A 21,077-nucleotide genomic window follows, 5' to 3' on the forward strand; every position below is an offset into this window, starting at 1 on the left:
TTCTAGCCCAATATAATCTACTCCAGTTGCCTTCCCACATTTCATGTTTTTGATTACTTTTTTTTTTTACTTCAAGTATGGATATATATTCCTGACTGGAATCCTGTTGGGAGATTTCTATTACTGTGCTGACACTGCTTGTTTCATTTAGCAGTCTTCCAAAGTAATTACTCCATACATGAATAATATCGTTATCTTCAGTTTTAATGTCCCCTTTATCATCTTTAATTCTTTCTACAGTACTGTTTCCTCTATTTCTAAACTTTTCAATACCTCCTGAAAAATTTGCCATTTATTTATTTTCAATGTTCTTAACCATGTTCTTCCCAGGACTTTTGTTTAGCTAGTTTTACGCAGTGCTTCGCTTTCTTATATTTTTCTCAAGCTGACTTACTTTCCAGAAAATTTCGATATGCTTTCTTCTTCTTTTTCCTTGACTGCCTCTTTTTCTTCCTGTGTCCACCATGGAGTTTTGATTTTCTGTCCTTACAGATTACCTCATCGCATAGCTCTCTGGCTGAATTAATCAATGTTTTCTTCAGGATGGATTTGCTACTGAATCTCCAAGGTTTTTTAGGTATTTTCATCTACAATTCATCCCTGAAAGCTGAACACTTTTAATTTGTTTTAAAACTTTCTTACACACTCTTCTTTTCAATATGAAATTCAATTTTATCCTGCTCAAGACTAAATAGTGATCGCTTCCAATTTCAAATCCTCTGTACACTCTGGTGTCCTGCACCAGGGAGAAAACATCACTATCAACAATAACATAGTCAACGAGACTTTTCTTATTCCTTGCATCTTCTCTCCATGTGAATTTGTGCACATTTTTATGTTGGAACATGGTGTTAGTAATAACTGGTCCATGTCCTGAGCAGAAATCCGATATTTGCAATTATTATAAGCTTTGCTCTTTTATCCAATTTTCCCAAAACATTTTTGTATGTCTGACAATCATTTCTGCTATTTAGATCCCCAACAAAGACCAACTTTTCATTTTTATCGTGTCAGTTTCTTTCTCTAAAGCCTCCAAATATTCCTCCACTTCTACCTTAGTAGAACCTTCTATGGGACCATAGGCACAAATAAATCTCATTCTTCAGTTCCCTATTCTGATATTTGCTCACATCACTCTACTTGATATTTCCTTCCATTCAAGAAATTTATCCTCATATTTAGTATTGAATACTAAATCTGATTGTTATTGCTCGAATATAATATTTTGCATTTGTTGCTAAGAAAGAGCTCAACGTTTTTTTTTCTTGTTTCAGTTTTGTTACATGCCTATTTTGTCGATCTAGTACTTGTCCAATTCTTTTACTTGTTTCATTTCTTTTCCATTGATGCTTCTTATGTTGATAGTACCAATCTTGAACTCTGTCAGTGTTTTGCTGGGAAGTTTTTTGGGCTTTGTTCCAACCAAGACAAATTTTCGCTATTTGTCTTGGTTCTCTGAGAAGACAACAGGGGTTTGTTTAACCGGGCGATGCCCCATCCAGCTTGACATTCTGTCCTGTTATACCATTATTTTACATTGTGGCTTAAGTTAATAAGAATACAATTTGGATAAGTCCCAAATTGTCAGCCATCCTCGTTCGTTCAGTATCCAGGTAGATACCCAACAGGGTGCATCACGTGAAGGTGTGGACCGGACATTAGATCAGAAGCCCTGGTCGGTTCACCTTATTTCTTAAAAGGAGAAAATATTATTATTATTATTATTATTATTATTATTATTATTATTATTATATGTAGCTACCATCCACGACAGGTTTACTGTCGTGAATGGAGCTAAAAACACTCTATCCGTGGATAGAGTGTTTTTTTCTATTTTATTAAGTTTTTATTTATTTTTTATTTATTTTTTATTTTTACTCATCCCGGAAACCCTGCTCTAGACCAAAATGGAACTTTTTCAAGCCACTTCAGGCCACCAATAACTAGGTGGACGTTTTTTTAACACCTCTCTAGACAGTACTGAGCGTATGTCTCAGCAGAGCGGCTGCTTTGTTCTGTTTTACTAATAATGGCCAAAGTAACTAATGCCATAATATTCCCCGGATGTTTTGCTGTTCTTCCTACCATCTCCGTATCATACCTTCCGTTGAGGAGTCCAAATTAAGCTTCTTTGCATCTTAGACTGATTCCAACTTCGGACTTTCCAACGTGGCATTTGGTCTTAGACATAACGCCCTCTATTCGCTTAGCTGCATTCTTGGTCCATTAAGCGAATATAGAGCGTTGTGTCTTTTATATAGGTTGGAATGAAACAATTGGCATCCTCAGAACTCGCGTTTCTAGTATGCAGAAAATGCATTTTTCCGTTTCCTTGCAAGTAGCAATAATAGCTGTCGTTAAGCAGCAGCGCCTGTGAGGATTAAAATGATTTCGAGGACACTTGTTTCGATTTCATGAGATCTCGTCAGCCAGGAGATAGAAATCACTAAGACTGAGTAGACTTAATTTTTTTTTTTAATTTGTAAGAGGCAGGAAAGCGCCTTCTAAGTTATGAGGCCAACCCATCGAGATCAGCATTCTTGTTAGCTAAATTATTTTGTGAAAATATTTTGCTGTAAATTATACTAGGTCTTCCATCTAGTGTTCTCAATGATTTATAGCTAAAAGCGTATTTAGTTTTCGAGTCCACAAGGATGCTTCCATTTTCTGATAATTATTCAAAATTATGGATAAAAATATCACTTTTAAGTGCATCATGCTTAACTGTTAAACGTGCTTATTTCATTATATACAATCGACTTTTTTGCATATCGCTAGGTGGCGACACTGTAGTTTTCCCATTGCATTGTTGGGCTTGAAGCTATACGAATGCAGTTATTTAGCACTTCAACTATGCAAGAAACTAAGAATGATAAAACAGCGTCAGAAAGAATTACTTCTTTTTTCTGTCTTGCAAGTACATGCATAGATTGCTTTTAGCATATATTATTTTATGCATGACATAAACCATGTTCTAATCGTAGTTTTGACTGATAAAGAACTCCCCCCCCCCAGCGCACGCAGTGTTAATTAGATAAATAAAATACCATCGTCAACGATTTCAGACAGATGCTGTAGTTCAAATACAGATAGCGCTGCTAATATGGCGTTACAATTATACATATACACATATACACTATTTATACTAAATTATTCCTTATTTTTTGTTAAGTACAAAAAATAAAGTTTATTTAAATAAATCTTTCTCATTCTTAAAATACTTTGTAAAGAGCAAAAATTATAAAATTAGCACATCTGCATATTTACGATATATTTATTGTATTTGTAAGTTACATTATATTTAGCAGCGCCATCTGCATTTGAACTACAGCATTTCAAATTACTAAGCAAAAACGCTTTATCCTGAATTTCAAAAGACTGGGATCGAAATATAGAAGTAGTTGCTGCCCTGCATATTCAAAATTCTATTGAAAAAAATTATTAATGATTATAAGCAAAGTGGAAACTATGAAAGATTCGTAAGGTAAGTTGACCAGATAGTTTGAAGGAATAAACTACCGCATTCACGAGTACATAAATATTATAAGTGTAATTATGTTACATGATATGATTCTATTAGGTTATATAATCACACCAGGGCCGGCGCTACCGAATGGGTAAAGGGCATTTGCCCAGGGCAACTAATGTTCATAAATTTATACAAAATTTTCAGGCGTATTATTTTTTAATAGTTTTATTTATATTACACGGCGTGGGTTTATATTATATAAATTTATATTTATATTTATATATTTTAACTATTTATATTTATATTACGTCGCACGCAGTGACGTGGCGTGACTAACTTCATAGGGAAACATTTGACAAATCTCGTTAATTTTGTCGGGATACGGAAGAAAACGGGGATATCGGGGGTCAGTACCGTAAAAGAAAAGCGGAAAAAAGACGCAAATATTAAAATAATGAGGGATTCCTTGAGTAAAATCAGATAATTCTAATGATAGTGTTGGTGAAATAGTTGCTTCAACTTCACGAAGACATAGTGCGAAGGTCGTGGTTAATATATTCTCGTAAAAACAATACGGTGTTTTGTTTATACGAGAATTTTGTTTTTACGGATGCTTTTTTTCGATTATTCAAATTGCATTGACGGTAGTAGGCAACACTGAGTGGAAACATTTCTCAGAAATTTTAACTGACCATGAAAACAGCAAGAGTTATTTAATAGCTCATGACAAATGGATAGAATTAGAAGTTAAAGTCCGGAACAACTATTGATGCCACCGAACAGAGAATACTGAATGAAGAAGTGCGCCACTGGCAAAATGGATTAGAATGGCTTTTGGCAAATGTGCAATTTTCAGAACAGCAGTGTTTATCCTTTGTGGATCATCAGATAAATTCTACAAACACAATAAAACTGGTGGAATTAATAGCAAAATTTGATTCAATACTGTCCGATGCAAACAAATCATTCGATATGATTTGGGCAAAGATATACAAAATGAACTCATTCGTTTGCTAGGAAAGAACAACCATATATTACGTAGGGTAAGAAACTCAAAATATTTTAGTGTTATTATAGACTGTACAAGTGAAATTAGTCATCTGGAACAAATGTCTATAATTTTGCGATACGTCTATATAAATAAATAAGGAAAATGACCAAAAAAAAGTAGAAATTTGTGAGAGTTTTTTTTGGGGGATTTGTACCAATTAGGAGCCGCATTATTTCAAGTAATAATCGAACAACTGGAAGTAAATGACTTGTCAATTGATAATTTAAGAGAACAAGGTTATGACAATGGCTCAAACATGAAAGAGAAAAATTCTGGCGTTCAAAAACGCATTGTTGATATTAGTTCTCGAGCGTTTTTTATTCCATGCGGTTCCCATTCTCTTAACCTGATAGTAAATGACGCAGTAATGTCATCAAAAGAAGGGATTTCATGTTTTGATCTCATACGAAAATTATATGTATTTTTTTCTGCTTCTACACACAGATGGGATGTATTAAAGAAGCATACTAAATTAATATTATAACCATTATCTGTTACGCTGTGGGAAAGCCGTATAGAAGCCATTAGTCCCATTCAACATCAACCGGGCGATATTTATGACTCTTTATTGGAAATCGCTGCTGACGAGTGTATAGATAAGAGGCTAGACATGAAGCTGAATGTCTAGCATTGAAATTGCAGAATGTTCAACTTCTCTGTTCTGTTGTTACTTGGCATAACATTTTAAACCCTATTAATACTGCCAGTAAAATGCTACAGCAAATTAATATAGATATTTTGACAACTGTATGTGAGTTAGAACAAGTTATACTTTATTTAGAAAGACACCGGACAGGCGAAGGCTTCGAAAATACCTTGAAAGAAGCAAAAGTGTTTGCAGATCAGTTGGATATTGTAGCAGAATTTGCAATTACTCTGTCTGCGATGCCAAGGAAAGCCAGAAGACAATTCAACTATGAATCAGAAGATATGCCAATAGAAGATCCCATAACAAAATTTAAAGTGGATTTTTTTTTCAACGTGCTCGATATAGCGAATAATAACATAATGCAAGAATTTATAAATAGGCTATATATATATTGATAAGCGAAGAGTGAAACTTATCTTACACTTAATATCACTAATGATGAATATACGATTGACCCTTACATCATCATCATACACTTATGTTGACACCAGAATCGAACAATACGAAAGCACGCTATAAATAGAGTTTGGTACGGCATCAAGTTTGTATTGAGCGCATGTTATCCCTATAGCAAAAAGATAAAAAATGTTTACTGAAAGGTTTACTTTTTTTTTTTTCACCTGTAACACCACCTCTTCCTTTCATACATTTCAGGCCTGATGGCCTGTTACGTTCGTATTAGGCATGGCCTATTATGATTCGAAAACACATCACTTCGAGGATAAGGTGCTTAGCCCTATGCCTCCCGGTGTGTCTGTAAATGGGTGTGTTCATGAAGCCGGTTTGCCTGTTCTAGCGGACGAATACGAGTTTCCGTATTAAAAAACTCGCTTTAACCGGTCTCATACGGAGGTATTCACCTTTAATCGAAAGAGATCATTCCTCAAGTCTTGAATGGGAATCGAACCCAGGTCTTTCCGAGCGAAGAGCTTTGTATATATCCACTGAGCTACGAAGGCTCTGTAGTAAAACCGACATACTAGAAAATACACTTAGGAATTTATAAGGTAAAAAATATTATTTCTCAACAGAATGTTTGAAACTTTTCAAGAAACTTTAGTATTTTACCAAATACTATTAAAATTCTTCATGAAGACTAATGTTTGTAGCTGAGATGGAGTTCTTAAATGATTCTGATGAGGTCGTTAATATATCGGTAAAGGAGAGATTAAACCATTCCACGTTCACACGTATCAGCCAAACTTCCATGTTAAATGTAAAATAAGAGTTCATTGAACCTTCGATTGTGTCCAGGAGCCTTTCTCTTGTACCAGATATTCCCCAGAAGGAGCGGATTATGATTGCTACTCCCTTGCTGATTTCGTTTGCTGTATCCAAGGAGATGGATGGCTTTTGTGAATTCTCACTTTTGTTTCGATAGACAATGTAACTGTGAAGGTGAGGAAGCAGCTCTTCCTTGCAGGTATATTCTTCTTTGGCTGGTTGTCGTTTTGATTTTATATTTTCTTCTGCTGCTTGATCGGTTTACTGTTTAGTTGTTGTGGTTGTTAATTCCATTTCCTTGAGACTCAGCTCAGTCGGTATAAACGCAGCCCTTTGGTTGGAAAGACCTGGGTTCGATTCCCGTCCATGAGCTGAGGAACCTTTATCTGGTCTCTTTCGACTAAAGGTGAGTTAGCCCGTCTCATACGGAAGTAGGGGGGGGGTTCAGACGGAAACTCGGGTTTTCGTCCCTCAGAACAGGCAAACCGTCTTGTGAACACACACTTATCCAGTCATAAAATATACTTAATCCCTCATTAGGCAGGCTCAACCCGTCATAAGGGACGAGGGAGGAATGGTGGAAACCCCATACGAAATACATAAATTCCATTTCCTCTACTATCTGATAATGATATATATAATGATAATGAGCGGATCCCTTATCCGCTCTACGAAAGACCAACCTCCCCCCCCCCCCCAGACCTAACTGGTGTATACCAGATCCCATGCAGCTGTAAGCTGTCCTACTTTGGCCAAACAGGCAGGACAGCAAATATCAGAATTTCAGAACACAAGGACTACATCCGTTTTAACCAATACAGCCACTCTGGTCTTGCTGACCATGCGCTGGATACCTGCCATAGAATACGGTGGAAGAAAACCAGGATAATAATACACCGTAGCAAATACAGATATGAAAGGCTTTTCATGGAATCAGCTTTAACTCTAAGAAACGATCCAAACCTCAACAAATTTGGCTGCATGAGACTTCCTCAAATTTGGGAAACCTACATCAAAAGACCTTCAGCCCAATCGTCCAAGAATACCAACATTGCCCGCTAGAGGGCACCATCAGGACTTTAGGAGAAATAATAGCTTCCTACTTCTTCCTCACTTACTGTTTTGTTGTGCCTGCGTGCACGTGTCTTGTACTTAAGTTCTTGAAAATGGCAATGTGTTGTTGCCGAAATATTGAAATATATTAAAATTTATTTTAATGTATATCCTGGTACGTTGTAACTTCCTTAAATTATATAATGAAAGTGCATAACCAACGTCTAAGCCTTTCCACGAGAATTATGTAGTTATTTCTATCATGATTTTTTGCATAAGCAATATTGGAATATAATACAGAGTATAAATCATTTCTATCGTTGTAATATTTCGCAACACGTTTTATAATCTTCCAGTGAAATTCACCCAAGGAGATATAGTGTTCACTAGGAAAGACAAATATATGTAATTTGTTTTCAAAAAAAAAAAAAAATTGAATAAATAAGTTAATATGAACTGCGGTGCTCTTTACATTTAAGAGTGGCCTCTATTCTTAACTTCAAAATCTTGTTGCAATTCCTATCCTTAATTATTTAAATGCAAAATTAAATTCAAAATTTAAATGCAAAATAATCATTCAAATGATTATTCCAGGTTTAATTTCTTTACATTCCGGTGCGCTGCCTGAATAATCAGGTGGTTACCTTTCAAAAGCTAAAAGTTCGAAAGCACAATTTTGCAAATTCACTTCAAACTTCCGTAGAAAATTCATCAGATTCCGTATATCGAAGATTATTTAGAATTTCGGGAATCGAGCTGAACATAATGGTACCATCATTGTCTTCTACACTGGGGAAATTGTAGCTGTGCGTACGAAAGATATTTCTCTTGTAATATCTTCGTAGTATGAAATATTCTCATTTTTCGTCTCTTTGTTGCAAATGTCCGACGTAATCACTTCATCTAAAGACGCATGCGCTGACTGTACATTTCCTTCTGTTACATTCAATATCTGATTTGATTTTATTATATTTGACTAAATTTCTTATTTCTTTAATTTTTTTATCGAATGGTCTCCGTAAATGCGGTTACCACTTTATTTCCCATGAAAGAGAAACCTAGAAACAAAAATTCCAATCGAATTATCTTCATTAGCAATCGTTTTCCTAATATGAAACACTCGTAGATAATCACACAAAATGTATTTCATAAACACGTTTATTTATTTATATTATTCCGAAAATTATTATTCATGATTTCAGATTCAATTATATAAGATGATAGCATAAATTATCATAAAAAGACATAAATAATTATTTTGTTCAATTTTTTGGAATTTCGTTACTATATATATATATATATATATATAATTATAGTTGATACCATTTATAAATAAATAGATGAGAATGGTGGAACCCAGGTCACTGATCCAGGGTAACGGATGGCAATGTTGTAGCCAATGAAGTTTTAATTGAGGCTAGGTTATTGCCGTTACCCCATCCACACAGATTTTCTTCAATCTCATGAAGGGATAAAGAGTCAAGGATTAAGTTCATTCCCCCCCCCCCAAAAAAAAAATACATATACATAAATTCCCCGTGTAGTGGCCGGAAGAAGAATAGCTCCACTGCAGCCCATCCATGTCGCACGAGGCGACTAAAATGGGTCCCCAGAGAGGGTAATGGATGGCAATGTCAATGAAGTTCTGAAGTTCTAACTGAGGCTCGGTTGCTGTTAGCCTCTTGCCATGATCAGAGCTTTAATTGCTCAATAACACCTTAGCCCTACACTCTCCTCTACAGATAACGGGGAAGATGAAAAGCATTCTTCCTTCGCCCATGTTGCCAAAAAAAAAAAAAAAACATAAAATATATATAAATATATAATAAGGACAATTCCAGAGTAACTGATGGCAATGCTGTACCCGATGAAGTTTTAAATCCGGGCTGGTAAGCCGGTTCTCCATTGTTTTGAAACGTCCAACAAATTGTTGTCTCATTAAAGCAAACACATTGTTGGACGGTTCAAAACAATAAAGAGACAAAAAACGTGACATAAAAACGTTTCAAATTTCGGCTTATATATATATATATATATATATATACACACAAATCTGCGGGTTTGGTTCCATCGTCTTCCGCGGATACCTGAAACCGCGGATAGTAGCGAACCACTAGTGAGACCCAGAAAATTGAAGTAGGAAATTATTAATAAATTGACTTAGTCTCACGCACTAGGACTGTGGGGTTCTTTAGTGAATATGTTATGTAGTTAATATATGATGTATACACTAAATTGCATGGCTAAATAAATAATAATAAAAACAGTTATTTTTTTTATTAAATGAGGTAATTTCTAGACTATCACTTCACCCGTACTATCCAGGGATGCTATCTACCGCATTTGGGCACACATTCCATTGCTCCTCGATAATCATATTATATATTTATTTAAAATTATCATGAAACAATTTTTACGTATTTAGAATTACGAGGAGCGATGGAATGTGTGCCCAAATGCGCTAGAAAGCACCCCTGAGTAGTACGGGTGAAGTGGCAAACCAAAAATTTGCCTTATTCAATAAAACTTCGTCTTTAGACAAATAAAATTTAACCCACATAATAATTATGTAGAACGAAATGAGAAAATATGCTAATGAAAATGTAATTGTTAATAAAATCTTAATATTTTTATTCTTATTAGGAGGAATTAACTGAGATCAAACATCTCGTGGTGTTCAGCTACATATTTATTCATCTTCCGAATCTTTGGCAGTCGGTTGCTTGCTTGTCTACTGAGCAAATGATGTGGACGGCTGAGGATCATCGATAGTAGAAGCTTTGTCGACTTTTTTTTAAAAAAACATTGTTATTGGAAGCTGCCGTTTTTGTCTCTTCAATTCAGTAAACAGGTTCTGCAAAGGTTCCAAAGCTTCTGTTATTGTGCGAGTAATTTTTATGCTGCGCTCCATCATTGAATCATAACCCATTTTCTGTTCCTTTAATGTTTGAGCCGCTCGAAATATCGTGTCCAATTTTTCGAGTATCCACACTGGTGGTTCTTGTTCACTTTCATCCTCATCGTCATCTTCTTCTGTAGAATATTTTTCAAGATCTTTCAACTCCTCGTTAGTGACCTCACGATGTCCATCTATGTAATCATTCAATTCTTCTTCTGTCATGTCGTCAAATCCCTCTCCACCTATTTTCCGTGATGTGTTAATTACCGTTGTTATCTGTGAGTTAATATCATGGGCGTCTTGGGAATTATGAACGGCATCACTCCACAAATTCTTCCAGCATGCAGTTATTGTTTCTGGTTTCAATTCGTTCATTGCTCCCTTGATGAATGCAATTGCATCTGCAAATGTGAATGATTTCCAGCATTCCATGACTCCAACATCAGCAGAATCTTCAACCATTGCACGAACCATATCGAAAACCTGCCGAGCACGTGAGGCTTTGAAGCATCTAATGACACCTTGATCGACTGGCTGAAGCAAAGAGGTCGTATTAGGTGGGAAGAAAAGCACTTGAACATTATCATCTTCGGTGATTAGTGACTCAGGGTGCCCTGTGAGTTTTCCCTCTCCAAGTATTTTTTCACCTTCGGAATAAAAATCGATGGAACCATCCGTAAATAACACGACAGTGACCCACGCTTTCCGATTTGATTGACAAAAAACAGGCAGACAACTTTTGTTTTTGTTTTTAAGTGCACGTGGATTCTGTGCTCGGTAAACAAGGCCAGGTTTGATTATATGACCAGCTGCGTTGACACAAAGTGCCAGCGTCAATCTGTCCTTAAATGCTTTAAAGCCTGGTGCTTGCTTCACAGTTTTATGGATGTAGGTCCGTTGGGGCATTTTCTTCCAAACGAGGCCGGTTTCATCACAATTAAAAACTTGCTTAGGATGATAACCTTTCTCTGCAATATTTTTTTTAAAATTCTGCTAGGAACAATGCAGCAGCTTTCTCATCAGCCGATGCAGATTCTCCCGTAATTTTTAAGTTTTTTAGATTAAACCTAGTTTTGAATCTAATCAACCAGCCCTTGCTTGCTGTAAATGACTTTTCTTCTTCTTCTGTTTCGTCTTGCAGCCGCCTCATGTCTTCATATAAGATCAATGCTTTTTGTCGTAACGTCAACAGGAATCCTTTTTCTTGCCATGTCTTCCACCCACAAATGCAAAGCTTTCTCTACCTTGAGTAACGCCTTATCATGCACTGTACCCGTAACTGTTGCAGATTTGGGCGCAATGGATAGACTGGCACAAATTTTTTCTTTGTTCTTCAACCCTTCAAGTATAGAAAATTCGTTTTTATTATAGATCTTGGCAACGGTTGCAATTGACCTTTTTCTACTTCAATCATATTGATAATCTTTGATTTTTCACTAATACTAATCTTCTTTTCGGTTTTGAAGCCATTTTTCACAATTTATTTGCTTATATATATATATATATATATATATATATATATATATATATATATATATATATATATATATATATATATATATATATATATATATTCGCTTTATTCTCATTTTCGATAGTTTCGAAAGAATAAATTGTTGTTGCCACTTCGTATTCTATGCAAATGAACAAATTGATTAATTTAATTAAATATAAATAATTTCAAATCATTTAGTCTTTCAACGAAAGACTTCCCATTGATTTTGAAAAAAACTTTTATGATTCCTGCAACAAAAGCACGTTAAATTACTTTATTACGTTAAGCCGACGAAGCATTTCTTAATTTATGTATGCTTTTTTTTTAAATTAAATTCAGCTCTATTTTATCTCAGGTACCGTGCATGTATATTGTTTACAGTGTGAATATTCCACTATAAATAGAAGAATGGAATGATTCCACAAATTTTAATAGAGTATCTTAAATATCAAAGTCCAATATATTCCACTCACATTTTACGGAATTATCATTTCAGCCTGTTCTGTGAAATACTACCAATGAAAATCAAAACCCACTTTTTAAAAACGACTCTAATAATATAATGGCCTTGATAATCCGAGGATGCACACACACACACACACACACACACACACACACACACACACACACACACACACACACACACACACACACACACACACACACACACACACACACACACACACACACAATGACTAAAATAGCTATCCATCCACAGTATACTCATGAGAGTCAAATGTTCATAAGAACTTTGAACTAAATAACTAATTTTAGAAAATATAAAATTAATTAAGTACTGTTATTCATGTATACTAAGTATTTTATATAAAATATATATTAATTAATAAATATCAATAGTAAAATATAACTATTAATAAATTTTTAAATATATTCTAATTTTAACTAAATGTATTTCAATATACCATTCTAAATTAATAATAAATTTAATATAATAACAGAACTGATAATATAATAAAAATATGAATCAATCCCTCCTTATTTTTATTCTTATATAAGAACTATAAGAATAAAAATAAGGAGGGATTGATTCATTCAATCCATTCCCTTTGGAGGATAATGCATGGCAATGCTGTAGCCAATGAAGTTCTAACTGAAGCTCGGCTATTGCTGTTACCCTCCTGCCATGATCTGAGCTTTAATAATAGCTCAATAACCTATTCCATACACCGTCCTCTACAAATAACGGGGAAGATGAAAAGCATTCTTGCTTCGCCCCTTTAAACCAGTCCTTATAAGGACTATATATAAGGACTATATAATAAAAATAAGGTAAATTTGAATTGGTGATCAATCGACCGTGAGATGCGGTGATTGATTCATTCAATCCAATATAAAAATAAGTTTTTATATTGGATTGAAATTTTATATTGCCTTGGGCAATGAGTTTTTGAGTTCCCTCTCTTAGGGTTTTTACCTTAAGGAAGCAATTTGAGTCTCCGCGAAAAGTGTTCTTCGGCACGGCCCGCTGAGGGGCTTTTTCGGTGAATTATTTTCTTCGGAATTTGAGCGGTTCTGCTCGGTGGTCGGGGAGCCCGTCACTGAGTGGAACCAACGCTGAGATAAGGTCGGTCTTTCGCCCACTATGGAGTGGCCTAGAGATCATCCGAATTTTTGAGATTTGAGATATCACCTTTACTTAAACAGTCGGTGATTGATTCATTCAATCCAATACCCTTGGAGGGTAATGAATATCAATGCTGTAGCCAATGAAGTTCTAACCGAGGCTCGGCTATTGCTGTTACCCTCCTGCCATGATCAGAGCTTTAATATCTCAATAACACCTTATCCCTACACTGTCCTCTACAGATTACGGGGAAGATGAAAAGCATTCTTGCTTCGCCCCTTTAAGCCAGTCCTTATAAGGAACATATATAAATAAATAAACATCCTTTTTGAACGCCCCATTCCTCGCCTTCTTTATTTCTATTCAGGTCTACTGTATTAGTCGCGTCTTATCGCTGGGATATCGTTGGTACATCGTATTTCAAAACATCTTATGAGGAGATGGTGCAGAACATTAGTAGAGTGTAAGTGAAGGAGTCGATAAAGAGGATGAAGACTGGAAAATCGGTGGGCCCTGACAGGATCCCAGTAGAGGCATGGAAGGCACTGAGGGAAGCGGGAATTGACCTGCTGTGCGACCTGTTAATAAAAGTTTGTCAACAGGAAAATATACCCGAGGAATGGAGGGAAAGTACTCTTGTCCCCATCTACAAGAGTAAAGGGGATGCACAATACTGTAAGAACTACAGAGGAATAAAGTTGATGTCCCACACAATGAAAATCCTAGAGAGGGTTCTTAATGGAAGACTGAGGAAGTAGGTGCAGATTGCAAAGGAGAAATTTTGCTTCATGCCTGGTTGATCGACGACAGATGATATCTTTGGGTTACGACAGATTATGGAAAGGTTTAGAGAAGCAACCGGAGCTACATCTGGTATTTATTGATCTGGAGAAAGCGTATGATTGAGTGCCAAGTCAAAAAGTCTGGAGGTGTTTGAGGGAGAAGAAGAAGATACCAGAGAAATATATCAGGCTAGTGCAGGAAATGTACAGAAATGTGAAGACAAGAGTTCGAACCTGCCTGGGAGAGACAGGAAGTTTTCCAGTGACAGTTGGCTTGCATCAAGGGTCAACGTTAAGTCCGTTCCTGTTTAATATTGTGATGGAGGTGATGACGGAGGAAGTGAGAGAAGACGCGCCTTGGACTAAGTTGTATGCAGACGACATCGTGCTGTGTGCAGAATCAAGAGAAGAAGTGGCAGCTAAACTGGAAAGTTGAGGAAAGTACTGGAAGAGAGAGGTATGAGATTGGGCAGAAGTAAGACAGAGTATATGTGTTGCGGAGTGGATGGAAGCCAGGAGATTGATCTGGAGCCGGAAGGAAATATCATCAGGAAGGTCAGTGACTTTAGATACTTCAATAATGAAAGAGGATGGTGAGGCTGAGAAGGAAGTGGGATGCAGGATACAAGCAGGATGGAGGAACTGGATAGAGATGGCTGGAGTGGTATGCGATAAGAGGGTGCCAATCAATCTAAAAGGCAAAATGTACATGACAGTAGTGAGACGAGCTATGACGTATGCTATGGAAACTGTGGCCATGAGGAAAAATATCAGCAGGATGGAGGCAGTGGAGATGAGAATGCTTAGATGGATGTGCAGTGTGACCGGAAAGGATCGTCTGAGAGACTGTGTAAGGGGAACGGTGAAAGTTACGAACTTAGGAACAAAGATACAGTATGGGAAGAAAGGTCATGCAGAAGCATACGCAGGGGAGGAGGAAGCGCAGGCGACCAAAAATAGATGGAGGGAGATGGTGGAGGAGAACTTCAGGATGAAGAACTTGGATATAGCTACAGCCCAAGATAGGAGGTTGCGGAGAACTCACTACAAACACCGACCCTACTTAAGCGGTAAAAGCTGCAGAAGAAGAAGATCGTACTTCAAAAAATAATTTCAAGGATCCAAGTTTTTGCTGTCCGCGCGGTTAGCCGAGTGGCTATATGCTTCGCAACCATATGCCTGGGAAAGGAATGTCCTGGGTTCGATTCCAGTCGCCGACGTGAGAAACTTAAGAATCTTTCTCATAGCCAAGTTATCCGGTCTTGGGCGTGGACAGCAGGATTTTACTCTTCAGTTTATTTGGGACTTTTCCTCCCGCAAGCAGGCAAATCGGCCCCGTGAACACAGGCATCTACGGGACGGGAGGCATGGGGCTAACCACCTTATCCTCGCGAAGGGTACTACTTAGAAGGGCTAAGGATAGCTCAGTAATAGACCACTAGGCCTAATACGTGAAGGGAAGAAGTTTTTGCTCGTTTATAAAAATTCGCAGTATTTGCTTAATAAATAAAACTATTTATCCTATACAAAAAAAGAAACAAAATTATATAAAATTAGTTTTTCAATCGTTTTATGAACTGAAAAATCTTAAGAAATTAGCATTATTCAAAAATTATCAGCGACACCTTTCAATATAGTAAATATATAGATTTCCAATATAAGCTAAGAAAGCATTTAAAACAACGCATTCAGAATTAAAGTGATGTTTCCTAATTCTAACTTTTTAAAGAAGACTAAGCTAGAAAGAAACTTCAGGTTGGTATTATATATATATATATATATATATATATATATATATATATATATATATAATATTAAAAATCAAATAATTAAATTTTCAGTTGTCCGTTTTATAATTTTTATTTCAAACTTCGAAAAGAATTACTAAATCCTCTGAAACCGCCTCTGAAAATGTAATTTATGAATAATTCAGAGTATAATAGGAAAAAAAAACTGAAAATGATTAAACAAGGGTTACTTTGAAGGAAAAATGGATTCGAAAACTGAAAAATATACGTGGAATCGTACAATACAATACCGAAAAAAAAAACACAATGGAAATACCTTCGTAATTAGATAAATTAGGACTAAAACTAAATAGGCTTTCGTTTGTTCGGAGTTAACCGTATCGGGAAGCTTGGCGCTGATCTGGCTACTGAGGGATTAGCGTTTCCACTTTCAAACCAACAGACTGCGAGTCCGAATCTCACAGCGGACATGGATATTTTTGATTGTCATTAGGTGGGAGATGTGTCAGACTCCGAATCGAAAAACCTCGACATGGTCCACTTATATCCGGGTGTCCAGTAGCTGTGGTGAGAATGCAGGTCATCTTACTGTGGACAAACAGAAAAATCTATCGAGCAACGCATTGAAGAATACATCCGCGATATCGAATACCGAAGAAGTAAGGCATCGTCTTTGACATCAAGTGTACTCTATTCAATTTGTCTGAATATATCGCAACCACCGTTATTCAAATATTTGTACTCGAATGCTTAGACACGCACGACGTGCTCAACAAGGTAACGCACAATTAGAAATATTTTAAATACATCACCCGCTTGTATAACTACATAGTGGTTGTCACCTTTAAATAAACGGGGCGATGGTCTACGCCTGGCCATAAAATTTATCATCCACCAAGATTTTTGGCCGCAATATTTTGTTTTTCTTTTAATGAACTTCACCGAGCCAAAGCTAACGATCTCCCGTGATACTAAACATAAAATCCCTTTATGTTCGTTTTGATAAGGCTTACCTTTGGTACTACGATTGCCTTTTATGTCGTTTTGTTTGTTTTGCTCCATAAAAACACAATTTCACTGAGCAAACTTTTTATGGTAGCAGTATTGAACAAAGCGACTATTTTTTTGTCTAACTCCCTAAAAGCAATAACAGCATTTCATAGTCAAAAGTAAAACATACACTTCTTTCAGAAAAGTTATGAGTACTGTTCAATTCGAACTACCTATTTTCGGGATTATTTTGAGAGAGTAACGCAAATATAATTATCTTTTTAAAAGAACTGAGATACACGAGCATAACTATATCATATCCGGCTATGATTTCTAACAATGAGGTTGAGAACAGATATTATAAACATCTATTACCAAATGTTTACAATAATGTATACATTATTTATAATGCATCATCATACAATGTGATTTTAAACAGTTTATGAGTTATCAACGCGTTAGCACAAGAATATTTTAATATTTGCCAACTATTTCAGTCTGAAATTAACAGGCTATCATTAGTGGCTTAATAGGAACAGTTTTTACAAGGTGGAATACCAACAATTGATTATTCAAAAGTAGAGCGAGCCGCGTGATGTTACATTGCTAAGAACTCAAGAGAGGTACATTTCATGAGAGTGATGAATAAATTATAGGTATTAATTCACAATTTCATATAATAATCTTAATTTATAAATTCAATTAAATATAACATTAGACTAATGTAAGAACTAGAAGGTCTGACTTGAACAAAAAAAAAAAAAAAATTGAGCATCTAGAAGACATCCCTTTTGCATCTATATACCCTCAATCATCCTTTTGGGTTATTTATATGGGCGACATTTTTTCAGTGTGGCCTCATAACAGAGATTCCTTACCTTCCTTTATAGCCAAAATCAATTCTTCACACCCTCGTATCAAGTTTACCATGGAGATTGAAAAAGACAACACGTTATCCTTTTCAGACATCCTTCTCATTCGCTCACCTTCAGATATTCTAACAACAACAACAGTTTACAGAAAACCCACTCTTACTGGACGCTACATTCTCAAACAATCTGCCCATAATCCTTATCAAAAAACAGGAATCATAAAATGTTTAATCCGACGAGCTAGAACTAATTGTTCAACTCCTCATGAATTATAGAAAGAACTTTCAACTATCAAACATCACATGACAATAAATGGCTTCTCCGAAAAGACTACACAACATCTGTTGGATTCTTACAATCCAATCCAGAACAACAAAGATTCATACGTCGAGTTCCAATTCCACATATTTCAGAACCAATTTCAAGAATTCTGAGGAAATATGATTTAACAGCAACTTATATCACTATTAACAAAATATCCACCTATTTCTCCTCTTCTAAAGATAAACGCTCAATTACGTCACTGCCTGGTGTATATCAAGTTCTTTTTAACCAATCTGTCGTACTTTGGACAAACAGGACGCTCTATTGAAAAAAGAATACAAGAACATCAATCATACATTCAGCACAACAAATCCGATAAGTCTGGATTGGCGCAACACGGGATAGAGACAAGCCACAACATTCTCTGGTCCAGGACTCGCCTTCTACACAGATGTCGCTATACATTCGAACTCCTATTCAAAGAGAGTGCTGAGGCTTTACTTCAACACCCTAACTTGAATCGAACTGATTGTCTATCCTTACCAAACATATGGGAAAATTTAATCCGAATAACACACTACGTTTTTTTTTTCAATTGGAGACCTAATTCTTTCATTAGGCTAATGTTATCTTTAATTGAATTTATAAATTAAGATTATTATATGAAATTGTGAATTGATACCTATAATTTATTCATCACTCTGATAAAATTTACCTCTCTTTAGTGCTTAGCAATGTAACATCGCGTGGCTCGTTCTACTTTTGAATGATCAGTTGTTGGTATTCCATCTTATAAGAACTGTTCCTATCAAGCCACTGATGATAGTCTGTTAATTTAAGACTGAAATATTTGGCAAATATTAAAATATTCTTGTACTAACATGTTGATAATTCTTAATGTCATATCACAAGTGTCTCTCAAGAACAGTAAACAGATTATGTATTTTTCTTCCTCTCATACGGAGTTTGCAGGTGTTTTTGCCGCCTGCAGATATTAAAAAATAAAATTAAAAAACATTCCTTTCCTAGGCCTATAAAATTATTTTGCTTTCCTAGCAAAATACTATCATTATTACTTCACTCAAAGATACTAGGAATTATCAGTAAATGCAAGCTGCAAGTAATCTGCAGTTCGCATTTAACTTAGCTCACTAAAGTTAAGATTCATAACTAAAGTTATGAATCTTAACTAAGGGGGGGGGGGTTCTGCTAATGATTGCACAGGAATTAAACCCAAAACGAATTGAAGTATTTCAGGGGGACAGGGAAACAGAGGACAGTTCTGTTAGGGCCATTTGGTGGAAAATAGAAACTATCAGAACGAAATATATAATTAGTTGCTACTATAATCCAGAGGTATACGCGAGAATGCAGATGACATGCACTCGCAAATTAGCATGATGAGTACACGTCGAGTAATTATTCTGGCATACATTGGGAGAAGGAATGGTCACAAGCAGGTAGGGAATTGGAATTTATACAGCTGCTGAGAGATAATTATGTGATGCAACATGTAATGGAGGGAACACGAGGTGCAAGAGTGCTGGATCTGTTCACTGTATCAGAGAACTTAACACTGACCAATCTAGCTAATATGCCTACGTTTGGAGAAAGTGATCGTGGAGTCTTGACCTGGCAGACTGCCAGACATGGAGAACTTTCTGAAGGGATGCATGTATAATAACAAAGCAGGTGATTGTGATAAGCTGAGGAGTCAGCTTTCAGCCTAGGAATGGAATAAGAATTTGGAGAGGAGAGATGTTGGTGGTGCATGGGAGGTATTTAAGGGGTGTTTGAAGAAAGTAAATCAGATGGCCATGAGCAGTATAAGGCACAAACAAAGAAGGATGATCAGTATGGTGAGGAAGGATAAATCTGATTATGAGAGAAAGCTAGCTGATGTGGCCAAAGAGAAACCTAAGGGGTTCTTTGTGGCAAGTAAAATGAAGAATGCCTCTGAAAGGACGAATTTCAAAAGGGCTGATGGTGAAGAGGTAACAGAACCATATCAAATAGTTGAATTACTGAGCGATCATTTCGTAGGAGCGTACCATTTAGGTGATGACATTGCAATGCCAGATGTAACATTGACTGCTGGGAGAATAGAGGTTGAAGAAATGGAGGTGCATCTAATTCCACTGCCATGGAATTAGATGGCATATACGCCCCTGTATTATGCAAGGGAATTATCAGGTGCTCTGATCAATCTGTTTAATTTAAGCTTCAGGGGTACCTTTCCATGTGCCTTCATTGGAACCTTTCCAGGTGCCAATGAAGTGGAAAGAGGACAAAATAGTCCCGATGAATAAAGGAGGCTCCAAGAGAGAAATAACACATTATTGGTCAATTATCAGCATCTCAGGTGTGGTGGTTAAGGTATTGTTGAAATTAGTCAGAGACAGAAGGATTGAAATATAATGTATGATAAGAGTAACATGGTTTTGTGAACAGCCTTAGCAATTTCTTCACTTTTTGTAATCAAATGACAATGGAGTTGGATTTGAAATAATATTGCTAGACTTTGCAAAAGCATTTGACAAAATGCCACAGAACTGTATTGCATAAATTGGAGCAAATGGGAATGGATATGAATCTAGCCATTTGGATTAGAGAATGGCTGATGGACAGATATCAAATACTAGTTTATGGAGAAATTGAGTCCAGGTGAAGGCAAATGACCTGTGGTGTACCACAGAGCTCAGTACTTGATTCTCTGTTGTGTAATTTGTATATCATTGATATAGGAAATGATTTGATGCGATATATTCCATTGTTTGCTGATGATGCTCATCTGAGAAGAGCAATGGTAAATGAAGGCGATCCTGTAAGAAAACTTAGACTATTAGTATAGAGAAAGGTAAATGTTTACCAGTGTGACGTGGCCAAGTGTAAGGTGATGCACTTTGAGAAGAGATCAGAAGCAGTGTCGTATATTGATGAAACTGAACTACATGAAACGATAAGGCTAGGGACTTAGGGTGATTTTGAATAGGGAG

The 21,077-nt window shown here is 36.2% G+C and overlaps 1 protein-coding gene across 1 annotated transcript; it reads right to left on the reverse strand.

Annotated features, from left to right (window-relative positions):
- Positions 1-10,240: 10,240 nt before the first annotated feature.
- LOC150096075 (uncharacterized) lies at positions 10,241-11,251 on the reverse strand. The gene has a single exon (XM_090409611.1). The coding sequence runs from the start codon at positions 11,249-11,251 to the stop codon at positions 10,241-10,243; it is 1,011 nt and encodes a 336-aa protein (XP_090265737.1).
- Between the last annotated feature and the right edge of the window lie 9,826 nt (positions 11,252-21,077).

This window comes from Typopeltis vanoorti, chromosome 19, assembly GCF_054136105.1.
Source record: "Typopeltis vanoorti isolate ZY-2024b chromosome 19, IOZ_Tvanoo_1.0, whole genome shotgun sequence".
Taxonomy (NCBI): domain Eukaryota; kingdom Metazoa; phylum Arthropoda; class Arachnida; order Uropygi; family Thelyphonidae; genus Typopeltis; species Typopeltis vanoorti.

What these genes read in the sequence shown, in the direction of transcription:
- LOC150096075 (XM_090409611.1), bottom strand. Translation starts at nt 11,251, where the DNA reads ATGCCCCAACGGACCTACATCCATAAAACTGTGAAGCAAGCACCAGGC.